This window comes from Apodemus sylvaticus, chromosome 2 (genome assembly GCF_947179515.1).
Source record: "Apodemus sylvaticus chromosome 2, mApoSyl1.1, whole genome shotgun sequence".
Taxonomy (NCBI): Eukaryota; Metazoa; Chordata; class Mammalia; order Rodentia; family Muridae; genus Apodemus; species Apodemus sylvaticus.
Window position 1 is genome coordinate 13,649,776 of NC_067473.1, and position 20,696 is coordinate 13,670,471.

At 37.3% G+C, this 20,696-nt stretch overlaps 1 protein-coding gene across 1 annotated transcript in view; it reads right to left on the reverse strand.

The window, feature by feature from the left end:
- Window positions 1-20,696, reverse strand: part of Cacna2d1 (calcium voltage-gated channel auxiliary subunit alpha2delta 1) — a 445,325-nt gene that overhangs the window by 151,617 nt on the left and 273,012 nt on the right. Inside the window, exon 6 of the mRNA XM_052173128.1 lies at window positions 20,356-20,485. Within this exon, the coding sequence (XP_052029088.1) occupies window positions 20,356-20,485 (130 nt within the window). The remainder of the gene's footprint in view (window positions 1-20,355; window positions 20,486-20,696) is intronic.

A 20,696-nucleotide genomic window follows, 5' to 3' on the forward strand; every position in this document is an offset into this window, starting at 1 on the left:
TCTCCCAGCTGGCCGCCCGGAAGCCCCCACTAGCCTCTTGATGGACCTGGAGATGTGGCGGCCACCCAGGCTGATCTGAAGCGGAGAGAGTTGAGCTGGGGGCTTCTGCCTGAGGCCTTGCCCCAGATTGTGTCTGTGGACCAGGTGGAACCCGTGTGCACCCCCAGGGAGCTCCGAAGGTGAATGTTGCTGTGACCTCCCCTGTGCTCCGCTCACTCCGCTGGGCAGCCGATTTCCCCAACCGGGCTGGCGCACACTAGGTTAGCCTTGTCGCCTGGGCCCTGAGTCCAGGCAAATGCCTGGGAGGCCAAGGTCCGAGCAAAGTTCCCCTAGGGCTATGTCTGTTATTTGGGTCCGCCAGGTGACCCGGATGGCGGGCGTGCGCGTCCGCGCTCCGCGAAAGCACCGGGAGAGTCTGTTGTGCTAATAACCTCCTGGGCTGGTTGACACACAGATGGCCCACCAAGCCGCCCAGTTCTTGGGGTCAGTCCTGTGCCTTTTGGGGCCTAGACCCCCGTTTTGTTAGCCTCAGGCTACGCTTGTTAGCAGTCTCTGCCCTCCCGAGCACTCTGGCTCCTGTAGGCAAAATGGCGGCGCGTGCACCGGCCGGGGCAAAAAAAAAAACTCCTGGCTGGGTTGGCTCCCCGATGGCCACTCGAACAGCCCAGGGCCTGGGTGCAGGCCAACGCCCGTCTGGCTCAGACCCCTGCGGTGTTGGGCCTAGGATTATGTTTGTGTACCTCAGTCTGACCGATCTCTGGAGCCCGGGATCAAGATGGCGGTGAGTCTCTCCTGACTGGCGGGCAGCCGAGTTCTGAAGTGGCTTCCGTCAACCATTCATTCTTTATTACAAGAAGTAATGAGAAATGCCTCAGTCAAGATAATTATGGCAAAGCAAAGATTACTACAAAGGTAATATGACGCATGGATCCTACGGTGCAACAATGTCTATGTATGTGGACAGTTACATGAATTTTTTTCCCCCAGCCTACTTATGCAAGCTGAATTCAAATGTCTTAATTTAGATTTGGCCTCTGCCCTAGTGATTACAGAGCACATGTTAGTTCTATTAAATTTTGTCAAAAATTAATAGCACTGTAATTTAGTCTGTGAGACTGGCCATTAACACCACATACTGGGGCCATCAATTATTTAGAGTTATATAAAATGAGCTAATAAATTAGATATATTACTTAAGCAAGTAAGATTTATATAATTCTGTAATATTTTCATCTGGCCATCAAATGAAAATGAGACAAACATAAGTTTAAAACTACTGGTGTTTACATTCAATTAGCTATAATTTAATATAAACCCCCTCCCAAGAAAGTGAGAGTCATGGCTTGTTTTTGGGTTTTGGTACTGTCACATTCATAATGTCTAGATTAAAGGGAAAGAAAGAATATTCAGCATAAAGTGAGATTTATTTTGTAGCTCTACGCAAATCTCCACAATGGATTTGTATTTTAAAAGTTAGCCTTAATATTTATTTCTGAGATAAGGCTTCCATAAGAGAATTCTGCATTTCTGTTTTCTTTTGTTTATTTCAATTAACTTTTATTTTTGATGTGACCAAGGCTGCTCATAGATCTGGGATAGAGTTGAAAGGCTTAGACTTTAGCTATTCTTACTTACTATCCCCGCCATTAGCTTTCAAATGCTTGGAATACAGATGTGAGCCGTCACAACTGTCTCTGAATTTTTTTACACCTTAGATATTTGTTGAGAAATTCTGGAAGGCAAAGAAATTCGGATTGATTTAATTAGGAATTTTATGAATAGCAGGATAAAAATATAATAAAGAGGAGTGGATGAGTATTGATGCCGTGATACAGAAACAGCAGAACATGTTTTATGTTTGTGTGTTGATATATTTATGTAATACTATAAATATATAAAAATACCAAAATCAGATCATATTTTGGATTATTAATAGAGTTTCCTATAATATTTTAATTTTTATATTGATTTGTCCATTCTTGTGAGAGCTAAACATAACAACAGCCAATTGGTACTTTATCTATCATCTATCTATCTATCTATCTATCTATCTATCTATCTATCTAACTACCTATCATTTATCATCTATCTACCTAAGTATCTTCCATTTATAATCTGTCTTAGAATATAGGAAACTGGGGCTTAATTTATAAAAGTTGTGGTAGAAGTGGATTCTATATATCAGTAAATATTAAAACTGACATGAGCAAAATTAAAATATATAAATGGTATGCTATTAAAATCATTATATAACACTGTTTTAAAGTTTACCATTCAGTTTTAACATCTGGATAACTGGCAGATGCTTAGACTTCTTGAAAAATTTTCAGAAACACTTTTGTGGAATTATGTGTTAAATTGTAAGTAAAAAATTCAGCTTGTCATAGATTTAACTTTTCAAATAGCTATTGTTTCAATTATAAATAAATGAATGGTACATTAATATTTGATATAATATGTACTTTTTCCAACAACAGATATCAGGGATTAAGAGTAATTCTATTTTATTAAATTATAACTTTTATTACCTGAGATTATAATTATAGCATTTCACTTTCCCTTTCCATCCATATACTACCAATACCCCTCTTTGTTTTCTGTTTTCATTGATTGTTGCAATGTGCACATATATAAATCAAATATATGCATATGGCATATATCGTAACTATATATAAATAAATCCTATTTTTATATATGCACACATATATGCTTTATATGTGGTATATGTACTATGTGTGTGGTATATGTACCATATGTGTAGTATATACACATGTGTATATATCCTAACTACATAAAGAAATTATAAGGTTAAAACACTAGAAAATTAAAATAGATGTAAAGTTATTAAATACATGCATTGACACATAACTGTGAATGAAACAATTCATATGAACATGTTTTTAAGTTGAATATAAAAAATGTTTAGTGCTAAGTAATAGTAAGCTGTGAATTATCAATTTTACCCATACATGTATTTATTAAAAGGAATGTTAAGCATATAACCTGAAAATTATGCTATCAGTTTTCTGGTTATTTACTTCTGCTGATGGACTTTTTTGTTTTATTTTTAGTTTTACAAGGAGCTAATGATTATGGAGATGATGAAATAAACTATCATGGGGTAAAGATATTCTTCTCCTGGTCAATATGGAACAGTAATTTATAAAATATGAATATTAAGGGATAAATCAATTTTACATATAAGAAATTTCATCCACATTAAAGAATCAACTCCTTAAAATTTAAAGTCTTCCATGTTACACTTCTGGGGACTTTTCGCCTTGCATTAACTATTGAGTTTTCATGAAATTAATGATAGGAAGTAGGGGAAAGAGCATCTGATTCTTATGACCAGGAAACATAACATTGAGGAATTTTTTATGCCATGTTCCAGACACTAGTCAAAACAATTAATATGAATGTTTCTTATTTATAAAACTGAAACAAAATTAGAAGAGTCTGGTATCAACACGAATATTCTACAATTCTGCAGTATGCTTCAAAACCCCATATACTATTATTCAGTGAGCTGACAGTGGCCTATGACTGTGAATGACTGAATGAAAACACTTCTGAAATCCGTCTGACCCTTTCTAAAGCTTGCACTTTCATGCTTTTGAAATATGGTCTTTTTATCGTAAGACAGAGGGATCCTGAAACTCACAACTCACTTAAAGATCTTTCTCCATTTAGTAGGATTTTAGAAATATTTAAAATGCATTTTTATCTCTACTGAGACCTCAGTTACGATTTTATCCATGAAGAAAAAACGACAGATGATTTTAAGAGTTCTCATCTCAGATTCTAGCCAGCTATTTTCTCTCCAATTGTCAACCCTTTTTTAATTTGCTGTGAACAGTACTGTCAATCTGTTGTGGGAGCTATTTTAATTTAAGATTTCATTATCTCTCTTTTCCAACTCTGAATGGCCTGTCACTTGTTATACCCATCATCAAAGCTAGCTGATGATACATCTGATTCCAGCTTCCAATTTATTGAGACATTGAATTGCACGCATATAATTTTTCCTTTCTTCCCTCTATGGTTCCTTTTCAGAAATGAAGAAACACAAAATTTTATCTGTACTCTCCACTAAGAAAATTATAGCACTAACCAGAAAGCATAGAGATCTTTGAATATTTGTTTAAAATTTTAGAAACAATTTTCCCTACAACACTGAGCTCCATAAACCATAAGCAATACAAAATGGAGCAAATTTAAAAACCATACTGTGTACTATCTGAATTCTAGCATACAATGGACACTGGAAGCCTTGATTCTCGGAGGTGCTTGTGAAAGGGCAGGTGGGAGTCCTCTTCATGTAGGAGGTGCTGGCACTTAGGCAATCTACACGTGTGTTGTTAGCCTCAACAACAATAACAACAATTACAACAACAAGAAAACAATACAAAAATTCGTGAAAATGGTCTTAATAAAAAAATTAGTTACATAGGTTGATGCAGACTCTGAATTCATCTAAGTATTCTTGACTTGCTCAATTTTTTTCCAGTTATGGCTATTACGGGCAGGACCTAGCTGGAGCACCAGTGACAAACGCTGAGCTACCCTTAGCTTATGTGCTGATTGTGAGGCACACTGAGAATGTCTTAAATATTGGCCAAGTTGAGAAAATATGAGATAAAGCTCAGTATGAAATATGAAAGAAGTACAATAAAACATTAATCCTAATCACGCCTTGATTTGGTCTGGTGGCTTGCATCTACTTAGCTGGCATGAAGCATCCAGCACTCTCCTCTTTTCATAAAGTACTGAAGACATGTAAGAGGGGCAGATCTAAAACACTGTCAGAGAAACGGAGGCATCTGGCATAGATCAGAGAACCCGGATTTTTGTTCAATGGAACTACAGAAAACAAGACCCCACCACTCACTAAGTACCTAAGATCTCTTCCCATGAGGAATTATCACCCTAAATACCTACAAGACCCAACAAACTCAGTCATTAAGTCTTCGAGTCAGGTAACTCTGTCCTTCTGCCACCTCCGCTTCCTTATGCTCTGGTCCCTTTGCCACTGCAGACTTCCAACAGCTCTATCACCAGCTCTTATCTAGGGAAGGGAAGCCTTCAATGTTTGTGCACATAGAGGAAAACAACATGGTGCCAGACTGAGCCCTGAATAGATTTTTGACAGTGATTCTCTAATGATGCTCACCCATTTTATTATTTTACTGTCACAAATCCCCCACTCCATCCTTATCAACAAAGAGTTATGAAACACCTTAAGAGTCTAACAAAACTAAGCTAGACTTTCATAACAAATCTCATACAAAATCTTGTATAAAAGCATAACAAGAGAAAATAAAATGAGATTTTCAAAATAATGTTTGACTAGGCTGGGGAGGTAGCTCAGGGGGTAAGAGCACTGGTAGCTATTCCAGAGAACCTGTGTTGTCTTTTTAACATTTACATGACAGCTCACACCTGTGCATAACTCTGGTTTTAGTGGATCTAATACCCTCTTCTGGTCTTCATAGGCACCCAGCATGCATGTATTGCACACACATATATACAGGCAAAACTCAGCAATAAACATAAAATAAAAACAAATACACTTAAATAGTTTCACAAAGTCAAGCATCCTAAGATTATTCTAAAATACAATCTGTATCTTTCTAGCATGGACAGGCTAATATATTCTGCATAGATAACAAATTAACAATATACCAGAATGACTCATTGAACACAGGCTGCTCTGTTCAGAATAGAAAGCAAAGCCGTCATGGTATTATGATATTAGTTTTTCTCTTCTAAAAAAAAAAGTTGGTAACTGAATAAATTTATCCCATTCATGTAGCCATTAAACAATGTATAGAATTTCCCTACGAGATGTGTTAGTTTTTTCACAGCATGTATGTTCTCATCTGAAGTTCCCATCCAACTAGAAATAAGAGCTTGCTTATCTATTACGTTTGTGAGCAAAACACATTTCAAGAATTCAATCCTTTTCCCAATTTGTTGGTTGCCGATTTGTCCTCTTGATGGTGTCCTTTGCCTTACAGAAACTTTGTAATTTTATGAGGTCCCATTTGTCAATTCTTGCTCTTAGAGCATACGCTATTGGTGTTCTATTCAGAAACTTTCTCCCTGTACCGATGTCCTCAAGGGTCTTCCCCAGTTTTTTTTCTATTAGCTTCAGAGTGTCTGGCTTTATGTGGAGGTCCTTGATCCATTTGGATTTGAGCTTAGTACAAGGAGACAAGGATGGATCAATTCGCATTCTTCTGCATGCTGACCTCCAGTTGAACCAGCACCATTTGTTGAAAAGGCTATCTTTTTTCCATTGGATGTTTTCAGCCTCTTTGTCGAGGATCAAGTGGCCATAGGTGTGTGGGTTCATTTCTGGATCTTCAATCCTGTTCCATTGATCCTCCTGCCTGTCACTGTACCAATACCATGCAGTTTTTAACACTATTGCTCTGTAGTATTGCTTGAGGTCAGGGATACTGATTCCCCCAGATTTCCTTTTGTTGCTGAGAATAGTTTTAGCTATCCTGGGTTTTTTGTTGTTCCAGATGAATTTGATAATTGCTCTTTCTAGCTCTGTGAAGAATTGAGTTGGGATTTTGATGGGTATTGCATTGAATCTGTATAGTGCTTTAGGCAAAATGGCCATTTTAACTATATTGATTCTGCCGATCCATGAGCATGGGAGGTTTTCCCATTTTTTGAGGTCTTCTTCCATTTCCTTCTTCAGAGTCTTGAAGTTCTTGTCATACAGATCTTTCACATGTTTGGTAAGAGTCACCCCAAGATACTTTATACTATTTGTGGCTATTGTGAAGGGGGTCATTTCCCTAATTTCTTTCTCAGCCTGCTTATCCTTTGAGTATAGGAAGGCCACTGATTTGCCAATCCTACATCAGATAGAGGGCTAATATCCAATATATATAAAGAACTCAAGAAGTTAGACTCCAGAAAACCAAACAACCCTATTAAAAAATGGGGTACAGAGTTAAACAAAGAATTCTCACCTGAAGAACTTCGGATGGCGGAGAAGCATCTTAAAAAATGCTCAACTTCATTAGTCATTAGGGAAATGCAAATCAAAACAACCCTAAGATTTCATCTTACACCAGTCAGAATGGCTAAGATTAAAAATTCAGGAGACAGCAGGTGTTGGAGAGGGTGTGGAGAAAGAGGAACACTCCTCCACTGCTGGTGGGGTTGCAAATTGGTACAACCACTCTGGAAATCAGTCTGGCGGTTCCTCCGAAAACTGGGCACCTTACTTCCAGAAGATCCTGCTATACCACTCCTGGGCATATACCCAGAAGACTCCCCACCATGTAATAAGGATACATGTTCTACTATGTTCATAGCAGCCCTATTTGTAATTGCCAGATGCTGGAAAGAACCCAGGTATCCCTCAACAGAAGAGTGGATGCAAAAAATGTGGTATATCTACACAATGGAGTACTATTCAGCCATTAGAAACAATGAATTCATGAAATTCTTAGGCAAATGGATGGAGCTAGAGAATATCATACTAAGTGAGGTAACCCAGACTCAAAAGGTGAATCATGGTATGCACTCACTAATAAGTGGATATTAACCTAGAAAACTGGAATACCCAAAACATAATCCACACATCAAATGAGGTACAAGAAGAAAGGAGGAGTGGCCCCTGGTTCTGGAAAGACTCAGTGAAACAGTATTCAGCAAAACCAGAACGGGGAAGTGGGAAGGGGTGGGTGGGAGGACAGGGGAAGAGAAGGGGGCTTGCGGGACTTTCGGGGAGTGGGGGGGCTAGAAAAGGGGAAATCATTTGAAATGTAAATAAATTATATCGAATAAAAAAAAAGAACTACTAAAATAAAAAAAAAAATAAAAAAAAAAAAAAAAAAAAAAAAAAAAAAAAAAAGAATTCAATCCTACCAAGGTGAAATCTGGAAAGTGAGATTGGGAACTAAGTTCAGTGAAGTGGTGCATGCCACTCCCAGCCACATAGGAAGCGGGCATAGAGGTCGACTGGACGCAGGAGGTCCATGCCAACCTCAGCAACAATATAAGATTTTTAGCTCAAACCAAAGTAGCAACAGGTGCAGCAAGAAACGACAACAATAAAAACGACAAGTAAACAATACAAAACGGAAAAAAATCAATCCTGAATTAAATGCAAGAAAGAATCTGATACACAGCCATTGAGCCTCCAAGTAGTTCTAAAGCGTGTGGCACAGGATGGAAGGCAAACGGTACTGAGGCAAACATATACACAGGGAGGGTGGAGAACCAGTTCGAAAACATACACTGCAGGAATGGTGGAAAAATAGCTCTAATCACATACAGCAGGGGTTGAACAGAACAACCAAAATGACCTTTCATTCCTGGTGTTACATTTACTCTCTGAAGATTTCCAGACTTTAGCAAGTGTCCTGTCAAAGAAAATTGAATTTGCTCTGCTTGGGATGACATGACGAATATCAAAACTTGATGGCTAAGATCTATTTCCTCCCAGTTCTGAGGATTAGTGAGTATACGGGTGAATAGGTTTGTCAGCATTTCAGGTAGGAGTGCCCTCTGGGATTCTGGATGGCCATCAACCCAAGATGACACACATATGTATTTATGCAAATAAAGTTAAGGAGAAAAGAGAAGGGGAAGGAGGAGGAAGGAAGGAAAAGAGGGAAGATGGGAAAAAATCCAGAGAAAGAGATATGATCTCTCATTCTCTTCTTACAAAGGCACCAAACCTTGGGGATCATATAACTCTTATGATATCTTTCCCCCAAATGGCTTCCTAAGCTCTTCTTCTCCAAGAAAGTCACACGGAGGGTTAGAATTACACCTAAAGCATCTAAATTTTGGTGAAGAAACAGTTTAGCCCAATGGGATTTGAAAAATCTTTAATGCAACTGGTAATATGAATTGGTCTATAATTGTGTAACTCAAACTAAATTACAAGATCGGCCTCTATGTGATTAGAATAACACTGTAGCTTGGACATTTGCATATCAGAAAATGAGCGTGATGGCACTATCTGTGAACTTGCATATATTACAAAAACATCAATAGAGAAAAATAATAAAAGCAAGTACCAGCTTTATCTCAGAAGTAGAATTGCTTCTTTTGTGTCAGTTATTAAATATGGTCAAATTATCAGAGCCCAAAATCTGTGTTTGAACCTCAGGCTTGTCCTCTATGTCCTTTTATGATGCTCCTACAATTTCCCTGCTCTGTTGCTAATGAGGAGCAATACTAATTACTTAGCTAATCCTTTCATTACAATAGATGATCACTTTGCCACAGGAAGAATTGTTCTTTCAAGAGTGCCCTTTCGTAGCACTAAATCAGATTTCTGTTTGGATGATTCAGAATCAAGCCTTTCTCATTTAAATTGCAATTTTTAGAGATGAAAGCAAAGCCACTCGTCTAATATTAGAGCCGTTGAAACATCTAACTGACAATTCTTTAACAACAGACATCTTTTAGTCACTTGGCATGAAATTGCTGTATCATAACACAATCCACTATGTATAATTGACACTAACTGACAGGCAAACTCTTTACTGAACCAAATAGATCAGTCAATTTGACCTATCAGTAAAACCACTATTATATTGTATTTTATTTAAATTCACATTTATGATAAATATTAACTTAGAATATTGTTGCTTTGAAAAATGCAGCATGATGGAAGTGGTGTGAAGTTTTCCAACAGGGTACTGAATGCATTAAGAAATCTGATTTGGGGGGACACATATCTGGGGTGCTCTCAATGCAGCTCATGGAAATCAGGATTTATGCCTATTAGAAATGTAAACAAGAATAAGTTACCAGCTAGCAAAACCTAGACCAACTCTTTGAAAATTTGATTTAATTTATAGCATGTTCAATGGCTAATCTACTTAAATATGCTTTCTTAAAATTATTTGTCACAAAATAAATTTGGTAAAGTTTACAGAAACATGCTAGCATTTTGAATTATTTAAAAAAAATTACCTTCTGTACTCATCTCATTTTACTGTTTGGACAGTAAGAGGATAAGATCAAACTCCCATTTTAGAATATTGTATTTATGATCACCAAGGGAAAGGTTAAGGGTTAAAGGTCAGAGAAAATATCACTTCTTCTGCAGCTCAAGAAGCTGAATATGGATTTGTATTTGACTCTTTCAAACTATCTTCTTGGTCTTGTAGCAATTAAAACTGATGCAAAAAAAAATCCAGCTTATTTCCCCTTTGTATCAGAGTTATATATGATATTCTGAATGCCAGCATTTTAGGGGGATTGAACCATTTTTTGTATATCTACATTTTAGATTAAATTTCTTAGTATAAATATTCTGTAAGTGGTAAAATGTGTTTAAGGTCTAATTACTACATAAACTATTTGAGGAATCAGTGAACTTTTTTTTAATTGGAACTTATATTTATTTATATTTCACATGTTGTCCCCTTTCCTGATTTCCCATCTGCAAACTCCCTAACCCCCCACCCCTGCTTCTATGAGGGTATTCTCCCATGCACCCACCCTCTCCTACCTCCCTGCCCTGGCATTCCCCTACATTGGGGCATTGAGTCTTCACAGGACCAAGGGCTTTTCTTCCCATTTATGCAATCCTCTGCTACATATGCAGCTGTAGCCGTGAGTCCCTCCATTTGTACCCTTTGGTTGGTGGTTTAGTCTCTGGGAGCTCTTGGTGGGGCAGTCTAATTGGTTGATATTGCTGTTCTTCCTATGGGGTTGCAAACCCCTTCAGCTCCTTCAGTCCTTTCTCTAATTCCTCCATTGGGGTCCCCATGCTCAGTCCAATGGTTGGCTGTGGGCATGCACATCTGTATTTGTCAGGCTCTGGCAGAGCCTCTCAGGAGAAAGCTATATCAGGCTCCTGTCAACAAGCACTTCTTGGCATCTGCAATAGTGTCTAAGTCTGGTGTCTGTATAAGGGATGGATCCCCAGCTTAGAGCAGATCCGTACTGCAAAATTAACAGAAACATGCATTGTTTTAGAAATCCTTCAGAAATGAATTTGCATAGCTTGCTCAGATTCCAAAAAAATCTAACATTAAGTAGTTTCTGTACTGTGGATTCATTCCTGACTCCATTTTACATTGTATAGTTATGTATTGCTAATAGACAGAAAATAAACAAATATGTGGATATCAGACTCAAACACAATGTACTCATCAAACGTCTGAATTCCTCGGTGTTTTTAGTTTAATCCATATGTAATTTTTAGACACAGTTGGTTTTATTTTCCACCAGTGTTACCAATCTAGCTACACTGCAACTTTTCTTGAATTGTTTATCACCTCCACAATGACTGTATGAAAGCCAGAAAAACGGATAACCTTGCCTTAGTATTTCAAGTGAACTTCACCTGTGGTTATCTATTTTTCTCTTGTCATGTAATTCAGTATACTTTTGCTTTCTTGAAACTGAAAGTGACATATGTCTAATTTTTTTTTTATCTTTTTCATCACTATGATACACACAAAAATCTAAGTTATTCTTCCTCAGAAAGCATTCTAGAAATTAATCAATGAGAAACATTTTTTAGTCAAATGGAGTTTTTCCAAGGTATAGTATGATTTTAGAACTCCCACACCAACATTCATGAATTTTATGACAAACCACCTGTTTTCATATTTCATAATACTCTAAATTTTCCTATATTGCTGTGCCATTTTAGTCTCTATTCTATTTCAAATTGTGTGTTCTGTATGCAACATGATTCTCTGCTGACAGTCTTATGAAAGCTTCTGTATTTTAAGGACTCGTGAGTTTAATGCTAAGGTATGTCATAATTCATTTTGTTATTTAGAACTTTTAAAATTTCCAAGGAATAAGATATATATGTCTTTATCATTTTCAGTGTTGAGACCCATATACCCTGGTTTATCTGAGCTTGACAATGAATTTGGAAATTAATGTCCAGTCTTATAAAATAAGAAATCAAGTTGCTCATGACATATATAAATTCATAATTAGTGAAGTTAACCATCTACTTATCCATCTACTTATCTATCTATCTATCTATCTATCTATCTATCTATCTATCTACCTACATACCTACCTACCTACCTACTTCTCTATCTTCTATTCCAAAATAGGAATTTACTAGATTCCCAGAGCTGGTCTGGAACTCAAAATTTCATATGATCTTTTAATCTACAGCTCTTTAGTTGCTGAGAGTACAAGTATTGACCAACAACTTAGCTCAATACACAGTGGAGTATATTCTTTTGAGTCAAATCATTTGCTATAACTTACAGAAGAGTACAAATTACTTTCTATGGAAGACTGAGAAAGCATCTTTATACTATGTAATTAGAATAGTACACTGCTACTCAAGACACCTAACTAGAGTGTTTAACTCAAGGTAAATTGGAATCAAGATAAGTTATGTTAAAGTGTTTATAATTATTAGTAGTTTAAAACTTTAAAACATAGTATGATTTCTTAAAATATTCATGTTTCAACAATAATAACATCTTTATAAGAAAAATTATGTTCAAATTTTCTCATTATTAAAATTGAACAGTAATTTCCTTACTTAAACCCTAGGGCACATGTAGGACAAAATATCCTGATACTGGAAAGCTTTATGCAACCTAAAATCTGTTCTTTATTTTCCACAACGAGACAGTCTCTCATCTTTATTTCTGTGATTCATCACAGCTAGCCCTGGATTCATCCATAATCAGAAAAAATTGACAAATTTTTTTTCAGAATTTATTTTAACCTAAAAATTTTAATTTTCAAAGGAAACACTTATTCTTCATTTCATCTTACATAAAAATGCAAATTTAAGCATTTTCAAGACTGAAGTCTGATGAGAGAATAGCATTTCCTAGAACCACTCTCCAAACTTCTTCATCTTGACTGAAATCGAGATTTACAGCGCTGCCTGACTTCTGCAGGAAGAAAGCCTGATGTACTAGAACCTGAAGTGCACTCTTAGCACAAAGGTTTCCAGTTCTTGGTTTGTTTACACTACAGCCTTTTTCTATTTAAGTAGACTCCTATTCACATCCCAACTTCAAACCCTTACTCTGCTGTTATGGGACCTGAGGCATGGAGAGTATTCTTATTTAATTGTTAATTATTTTGTTGTTCATCTTTTGTTAGATGGGGTCTTACTCTATAGCCCTGATTGGCTTGGAAATCAGTATATAAACCATAGGTTAACATCTAACTCACAGGTCTCCACCTCTCTAAAATGGTGTTAGATTAACAGCTCTAAAATGCTGTTAAATTAAATGTTAATTTAATTAAAAAATTAAATTTTTTTAATGAAAATGTTGTATGGGTCTGGAGAAAAGGCATGTTGTGGTGAGCATTTGCCGCTCTTACAAAGGACCAGAGTTCAATTTCCAGTACTCAAATGATGGCCCACAACTATTTATATCTCTAGTTTCAGAACATTTGTGGCCTCTTCTGGACTCCAAAGACTAGGCAGGCCCATGGCACACACACATGCATTCAGGCAAAACACTATATATATTCATTACAAACTCTGTTTATATAAACAAAAAACATACATTTTAATTAAACTAAGTATAAATCTATAAAATAGTCTAAAATAGTCCCTAAACTTGACCCTGAATGATTAAAAAAAACTCGGAAAAATTCTGTGACCAAAACAAATTTGGGCCTTGGCAATGTATCTCAGTGGTAGAGCGCTTGCCTAGTGTGAACTTGATCCCTATCACTGCAAACACAAAGAAATGAATAAACAAACAAAAGGGAAAACTTAATAGCTAACACTATTCAGAGCTTGGTTTTGTTTATGTTCTAATGAGATCTGGAAATTAAATGGTTTGGATGCAAAATGAAACACAGTAACCAATGAAATTCCCCAAACTGGAAACTTTAGATGGCACTCTAATTACAGCTACAATTCTGAACATTTAAATATATAATCGAATGAAAATAATAACATTTTGATTCAGAGGACTCTAAAACATAATTTCCTTTGGGAAATTTGAACATGAGATTGCTTCTGAGATGTAGCTATGCAAACACCTTTGAGAGAAGGCAGAGGCTGTTCCCAGCATTAAGCCTTCAATTAAAGTGCATTTTCATATTCATAGGGTACCTCGACTGGCCTCCAAATCCAGCTCATTCCGAACAACTGGCTGATGACTCCTGGGAATTATAGAATTTTCCAGATCTTGTTGACATTTCTCATTTGACTCCTGTCATTTGCTCGTGCAGCGCAAATGCTGGGTGTGAATTATAAAGGAGTAGGGGCCACAGGAGGTTAGAGTCACATTGATGGGATTTCACCAAGTGCGGATGCAATATAAACAGAAAAGTGAGGCAAAGTGAATGATCCAAATGCTGAACTTTTCTTTTTCCAAAGCAAGATCTGTTCCAACCACTACCTTGCAATGTTTAAAAATATAAGCATTTATCTTGTTGGTTTTCAAGCTAATAATATTCTTATTGACATTTCAAATTATTTTCTATGGGTTCTTACAAGTCATTTATTCTAAGTTGGAAACAAAAATATTCCTATGCAGCAACCATTCTTGAACAATTAAAAAAAGGGTGTTTGGTAAAAAATTAATACTCCTTTAAAATGCATTCTTTTTTATTTATCAGATTTCACATCTCTTCTGGATTAAAATATATTAAGAATTTATTTGGCTACTAAGACTTTATTTGACTGAGAATTAGCAATAGCATAAGAACAAGAAATGAGAAACTGGGGAGAAGGCTTTGCCTAAAAGGTCCCAGCATGGGGACCTCAGTTTGGATTCTCATTACTCAGGAAAAGACTAGATATGTTAAAAAGCAAACTCTAGCACTTGTCAGACTGGGTATGAGGGTAGACACTGATGGCTCTTGAGAGCCCACTGCATACCCAGTCTAGCTGAACTAATGAGCTTAGGTCAGTGAGAGACATGTCTCAAAAAATAAAAAGGAGATTGACGGAAGGTGATAAGAAACTCTAGCTTCTGGCCTCTTTGTAAACACACACACACACACACACACACACACACACACACACACACACGCTTCCCTCAAAAGAGTGAGGGCCAGAGTTTGTTCACAGAGCTCAGCTAAAATACTGTGTACAAAAGGTGTGAGAATATCATTTCAGGGCAGGGCAGGTAGATGCAGAAGGATCACTCATGGGCCATTCTAGCCTAATTTGTGAGCTTCTGGCCAGTGAGAGATCTTGTCTCAAAGAAGGTAGACAGTCCTCAAGAGAATAATACCCAACAATGTCATCTGGCCTCAACACATCTATACACATGAATAAAGGCATGTGTAAGAAAATGAGGTCTTGAGGAGGACCTTTGTTTGGTTCCCAGCACCCACTTTCATGGCCTATCATCCCAACTCCACTGTTTTACAAAAAATTGCTGGCCAAGGATATCATTTTGGCATTCATAAATTACTGAATAACAGGAATGGGGAATGACATGAAACACCAGACAGTAAAGCAATCACAGTTATGGAAGGTTTCTAAGAAGGCAACAATATTCAAGGTAGCATCAAATTCTTCAAGCAGTCATGCTAGTACCATGTTGCATTCTCTTAAGATTTCTGTGGCCACCCTCACTCATGTGCATGTGTACATACACAGGCATAAATGTATATGGAGTTAAAAATAGCCAAGCAAATCTTTTAAGAGAGAAAAATGAGTATCGTGTGCATGACTCTTCTCCATGGAAATCAGAAGAGGTTGTTAGATACCTTGGAATTGAAATTGCATGATTGTGAGCTGTCATGTGGTTGCTGGGAACCAAACTCAGGTTCACTACAAGAGCAGCAAATTCTCCTAACTAGTAAGCCATCGGTTTAGTCCCAAGAATCTAATAAAAGTAATTCCAGCAATCAAAACTATGACTCAGAAGTAACAAAAAGTTCTAAAGAACTTTTGCACCTAACACTGTGAATTAGATAAGAAAGATATTATTTTGATGTTTGACAAAGGGGCTGAAAACATTCAATGGAAGAAAGATAGCCTTTTCAACAAATAGTGCTGGTTCAACTGGATGCCAGCATGCAGAAGAATGCGAACTGATCCATCCTTGTCTCCTTTGTACTTGTCTCCTTGAGCTTTGTACTAAGCTCAAATCCAAATGGATCAAGGACCTCCACATAAAGCCAGACACTCTGAAGCTAATAGAAAAGAAACTGGGGAAGACCCTGGAGGACATCAGTACAGGGGGAAAATTCCTGAACAGAACACCAATAGCTTATGCTCTAAGATCAAGAATTGACAAATGGGACCTCATAAAATTGCAAAGTTTCTGTAAGGCAATGGACACCATCAAAAAGACAAATCAGCAACCAACAAATTGGGAAAAGACCCTACATCACCAACCCTACATTAGATAGAGGGCTAATATCCAATATATAAAAACTCAAGAAGTTAGACCCCAGAAAACCAAATAACCCTATTAAAAAATGGGGTACAGACCTTAACAAAGAATTTTCACCGGAAGAACTTCAAATGGCTGAGAAGCATCTTAAAAAATGCTCGACACCATTAGTCATTAGCGAAATGCAAATCAAAAAAAACCTTGAGATTTCACCTTACACCAGTCAGAATGGCTAAGATTAAAAATTCAGGAGACAGCAGGTGTTGGAGAGGATGTGGAGAAAGAGGAACACTCCTCCACTGCTGGTGGGGTTGCAAATTGGTACAACCACTCTGGAAATCAGTCAGGCGGTTCCTCAGAAAACTGGGCATATCACTTCCGGAAGATCCTGCTATACCACTGCTCTGCATATACCCAGAGGATTCCCCAGCATGTAATAAGGACACATGCTCTACTATGTTCATAGCAGCCCTATTTATAATAGCCAGAAGAACCCAGGTATCCCTCAAGAGAAGAATGGATGCAAAAAATGTGGTATATATACACAATGGAGTACTATTCAGCCATTAGAAACAATGAATTCATAAAATTATTAGGCAAATGAATAGAGCCTGAGAACATTATACTTAGTGAGGTAACCAAGTCTCAAAAGATCAATCATGGTATGCACTCACTAATAAGTGGATATTAGCCTAGAAAACTGGAATACCCAAAACATAATCCACACATCTTATGAGGTACAAGAAGAAGGGAAGAGTGGCCCCTTGTTCTGGAAAGACTCAGTGTAGCAGTATAGGGCAAAACCAGAACAGGGAAGTGGGAAGGGGTGAATGGGAGGACAGGGGGAGGGAAGGGGGTTTATGTGACTTTCGGGGATTCGGGGGGGCCAAAAAAGAGCAAATCATTTTGAAGTGTAAATAAAAATATATCGAATAAAAAAAAAGAAACTGAAAAAAAAAGAAAGATATTATTTTAATTGCCAGGAAGTAATAAACTTTATACACACACTCTTTTCTTTCAAAAAGTGAGAAATATTTTGTGATTAAAATTCTAAAAGCGTCACCCCAAGATACTTTATACTGTTTGTGGCTATTGTGAAGGGGGTCATTTCCCTAATTTCTTTCTCAGCCTGCTTATCCTTTGAGTATAGGAAGGCCATTGATTTGCTTGAGTTGATTTTATAACCTGCCACTTTGCTGAAGTTGTTTATCAGCTGTAGGAGCTCTCTAGTGGAGTTTTTTGGGTCACTTAGGTAGACTATCATGTCGTCTGCAAATAATGATACTTTGACTTCTTCCTTTCCAATTTGTATCCCTTTGACCTCCTTATGTTGTCGAATTGCCCGAGCTAGTACCTCAAGTACAATATTGAAAAGATAAGGAGAAAGGGGGCAGCCTTGTCTGGTCCCTGATTTCAGTGGGATTGCTTCAAGTTTCTCTCCATTTAGTTTGATGCTGGCTACCGGTTTGCTGTATATTGCTTTTACTATGTTTAGGTATGGGCCTTGAATTCCTGTTCTCTCTAAGACTTTAAGCATGAAAGGATGCTGAATTTTGTCAAATGCTTTTTCAGCATCCAATGAAATGACCATGTGGTTTTGTTCTTTGAGTTTGTTTATGTAGTGGATTGTATTGATGGATTTCTGTATATTGAACCAACCCTGCATTCCCGGGATAAAGCCTACTTGATCATGGTGGGGTGGGGTTGCAAATTGGTACAACCACTCTGGAAATCAGTCTGGCGGTTCCTCCGAAAACTGGGCACCTCACTTCTAGAAGATCCTGCTATACCACTCCTGGGCATATATCCAGAGGATTCCCCACCATGTAATAAGGATACATGCTCTACTATGTTCATAGCAGCCCTATTTATAATTGCCAGATGCTGGAAAGAACCCAGGTATCCCTCAACAGAAGAGTGGATGCAAAAAATGTGGTATATCTACACAATGGAGTACTATTCAGCCATTAGAAACAATGAATTCATGAAATTCTTAGGCAAATGGATGGAGCTAGAGAACATCATACTAAGTGAGGTAACCCAGACTCAAAAGGTGAATCATGGTATGCACTCACTAATAAGTGGTTATTAACCTAGAAAACTGGAATACCCAAAACATAATCCACATATCAAATGAGATACAAGAAGAAAGGAGGAGTGGCCCCTGGTTCTGGAAAGACTCAGTGAAACAGTATTCGGCAAAACCAGAACGGGGAAGTGGGAAGGGGTGGGAGGGAGGACAGGGGAAGAGAAGGGGGCTTACAGGACTTTCGGGGAGTGGGGGGGCTAGAAAAGGGGAAATCATTTGAAATGTAAATAAATTATATCGAATAAAAAAAATTAAAAAAAAATTCTAAAAGCACTGATACACTGAAAAAAAAATAGCACGTGTCTTTAAAACACAGAAAAGGAGAAACAGGGCTGAGGATGTAAGTTGGGTCATGCATGACTGCCTGGGTGCCACCACCAGCACCCCAACAGGAAACAAAAGCGGAGGGAAGTGAATGAATAATGTAAGTTAATAAAAGCGGAAATGTATGTCATTCATAAAAGCATGCATGCATCTCATTCTTCCTTTTAAAATAACCTCAGAACAAATTTACCAAAAAAAAGTATAATTTATGAAGATTCTTTACACAGTTTTTTTTCATCTCAAATATAGCACAAGGCTACTAATACCAAATCCTGATATGAAATTACTTTGAGTTAGGTATTATTTTGGAACTTAAAACGTATTGCTACCTTATCCTCAAATGGCCTTTAGGGACTATAATCTTAACTCCATTTTACCTACATGAAAATGTTTGCTGAGAAAGCTGAAAGATTCAGTTGAGAAAGTAGTACTGCTAAAGTTTCTATCTTCAACCTGGCTCCTGATTTTACACAATTTTTTAGTCTTCTTTGGATACTTGATGCATTCTGTAGTTTCTCCAATTTGCCGGACTATAAGAAAAATATTGTTAAACTGCACAATGGGTTTTTTCCTCTTGTTTTTCCTTTATGTGAGAAAGGAAGTCACAAGGCACAGAAAGGGGCTTAGGAAATGGACTATAGAATGAATGACATGGAAACCCAGTCTATGATTGACTGAAGAACCCCCTCCCCCCAATTTCCTGACTTGCATTCCCCTATTTGGGGAATTTGCCTTCATAGGTCCAATGGCCTCTCCTCTCATTGATATCTGAAGTGGTTATCTTCTGCTACATATGTAGCTAGAGCCATGGGTCCCTCCATGAGTATTTTGATCCACTTTCCAATAAGGATCAAAAAGTATCCACACTTTGGTCCTCCTTCTTGAGCTTCATGTGGTCTGTGAGTTGTATCTCGGAATATCCAAGATACAAAGAAGCCATCTTAACTGAGTCCAAGAGAGTAGTGTCAGTTTCTTTAGAGCAATTTCCTTGCCCCAAAGGAAAATTCATTTGTATCTTGAGCACACAACATTAAAGGTGTTTTTAATGTGTTCTAGGGTAAAGAAAAGAAAGCCACACTTACAGACACACTAAGATGGTAAAATTGGCAGTCTACCATTGCAGTCTAAAATCTATCTCCTTTAATTGGCTGGTGTATTTCTGCATACATAATATGTAGCTATACTATTTTGATTTTTAAAGAACAAATCTATATACTTTTAAGTTATTTTGCTAATTAGGGTAGGATAATTACTTATAACAGATCAGAAAGGCTTCTATTTTCAATAAGGAGTTCTAGATTCTATCTGATTAGAAATGTATAAGAAATCACATTTGTCACTTTATCTAGGAGTCTGCCAATGACACTTTGCTGTTGTCATTGCTTTTTGTGGTTGTTCATTTTTGCTATATTTATGTTTCTAGAGACAGAGCCCAGGGTAGGCCTTATACACGAGCAAAGCCATCTCTACTGAGGTTTGGTTCAAGCTTCTCCACAAACTCGCCTCAGTTGTAACAGACAGTTTCTAACTTGCTCCTTTGTGTCGTGTGTGTGTGTGTGTGTGTGTGTGTGTGTGTGTGTGTGTGTGTGTGTAAGACATGCTCAGCATCCCAACAGTTCTTCACATTATTTTACTTACAGCCCTCATAGATGTCTGTGGGAATATGGACCGCTGCATGCTGATAGGATATCTGGCGTCCAAAATTAGCATCTTCAATAAAAACAGGTTTAATCCGTTGGCTGCCCGGCTCACTCTCATTTCTTTCAGGCTACACAGGAAAGGAAAGATAATAAACAACTTTATAAAATAGGCAAACAAATGTTTTCATATTGACTTCCTTGTTTGCTCACAGTATATATTCTTCAAAGGATAGAGCTGTATTTTAAATACGGTGCTGTGACTAAATGCTCATATAAATTCTATAGCAGTCACATTAAATGCTCATATTACCCAATTAAAACTAAGTTATCTCCTCATTG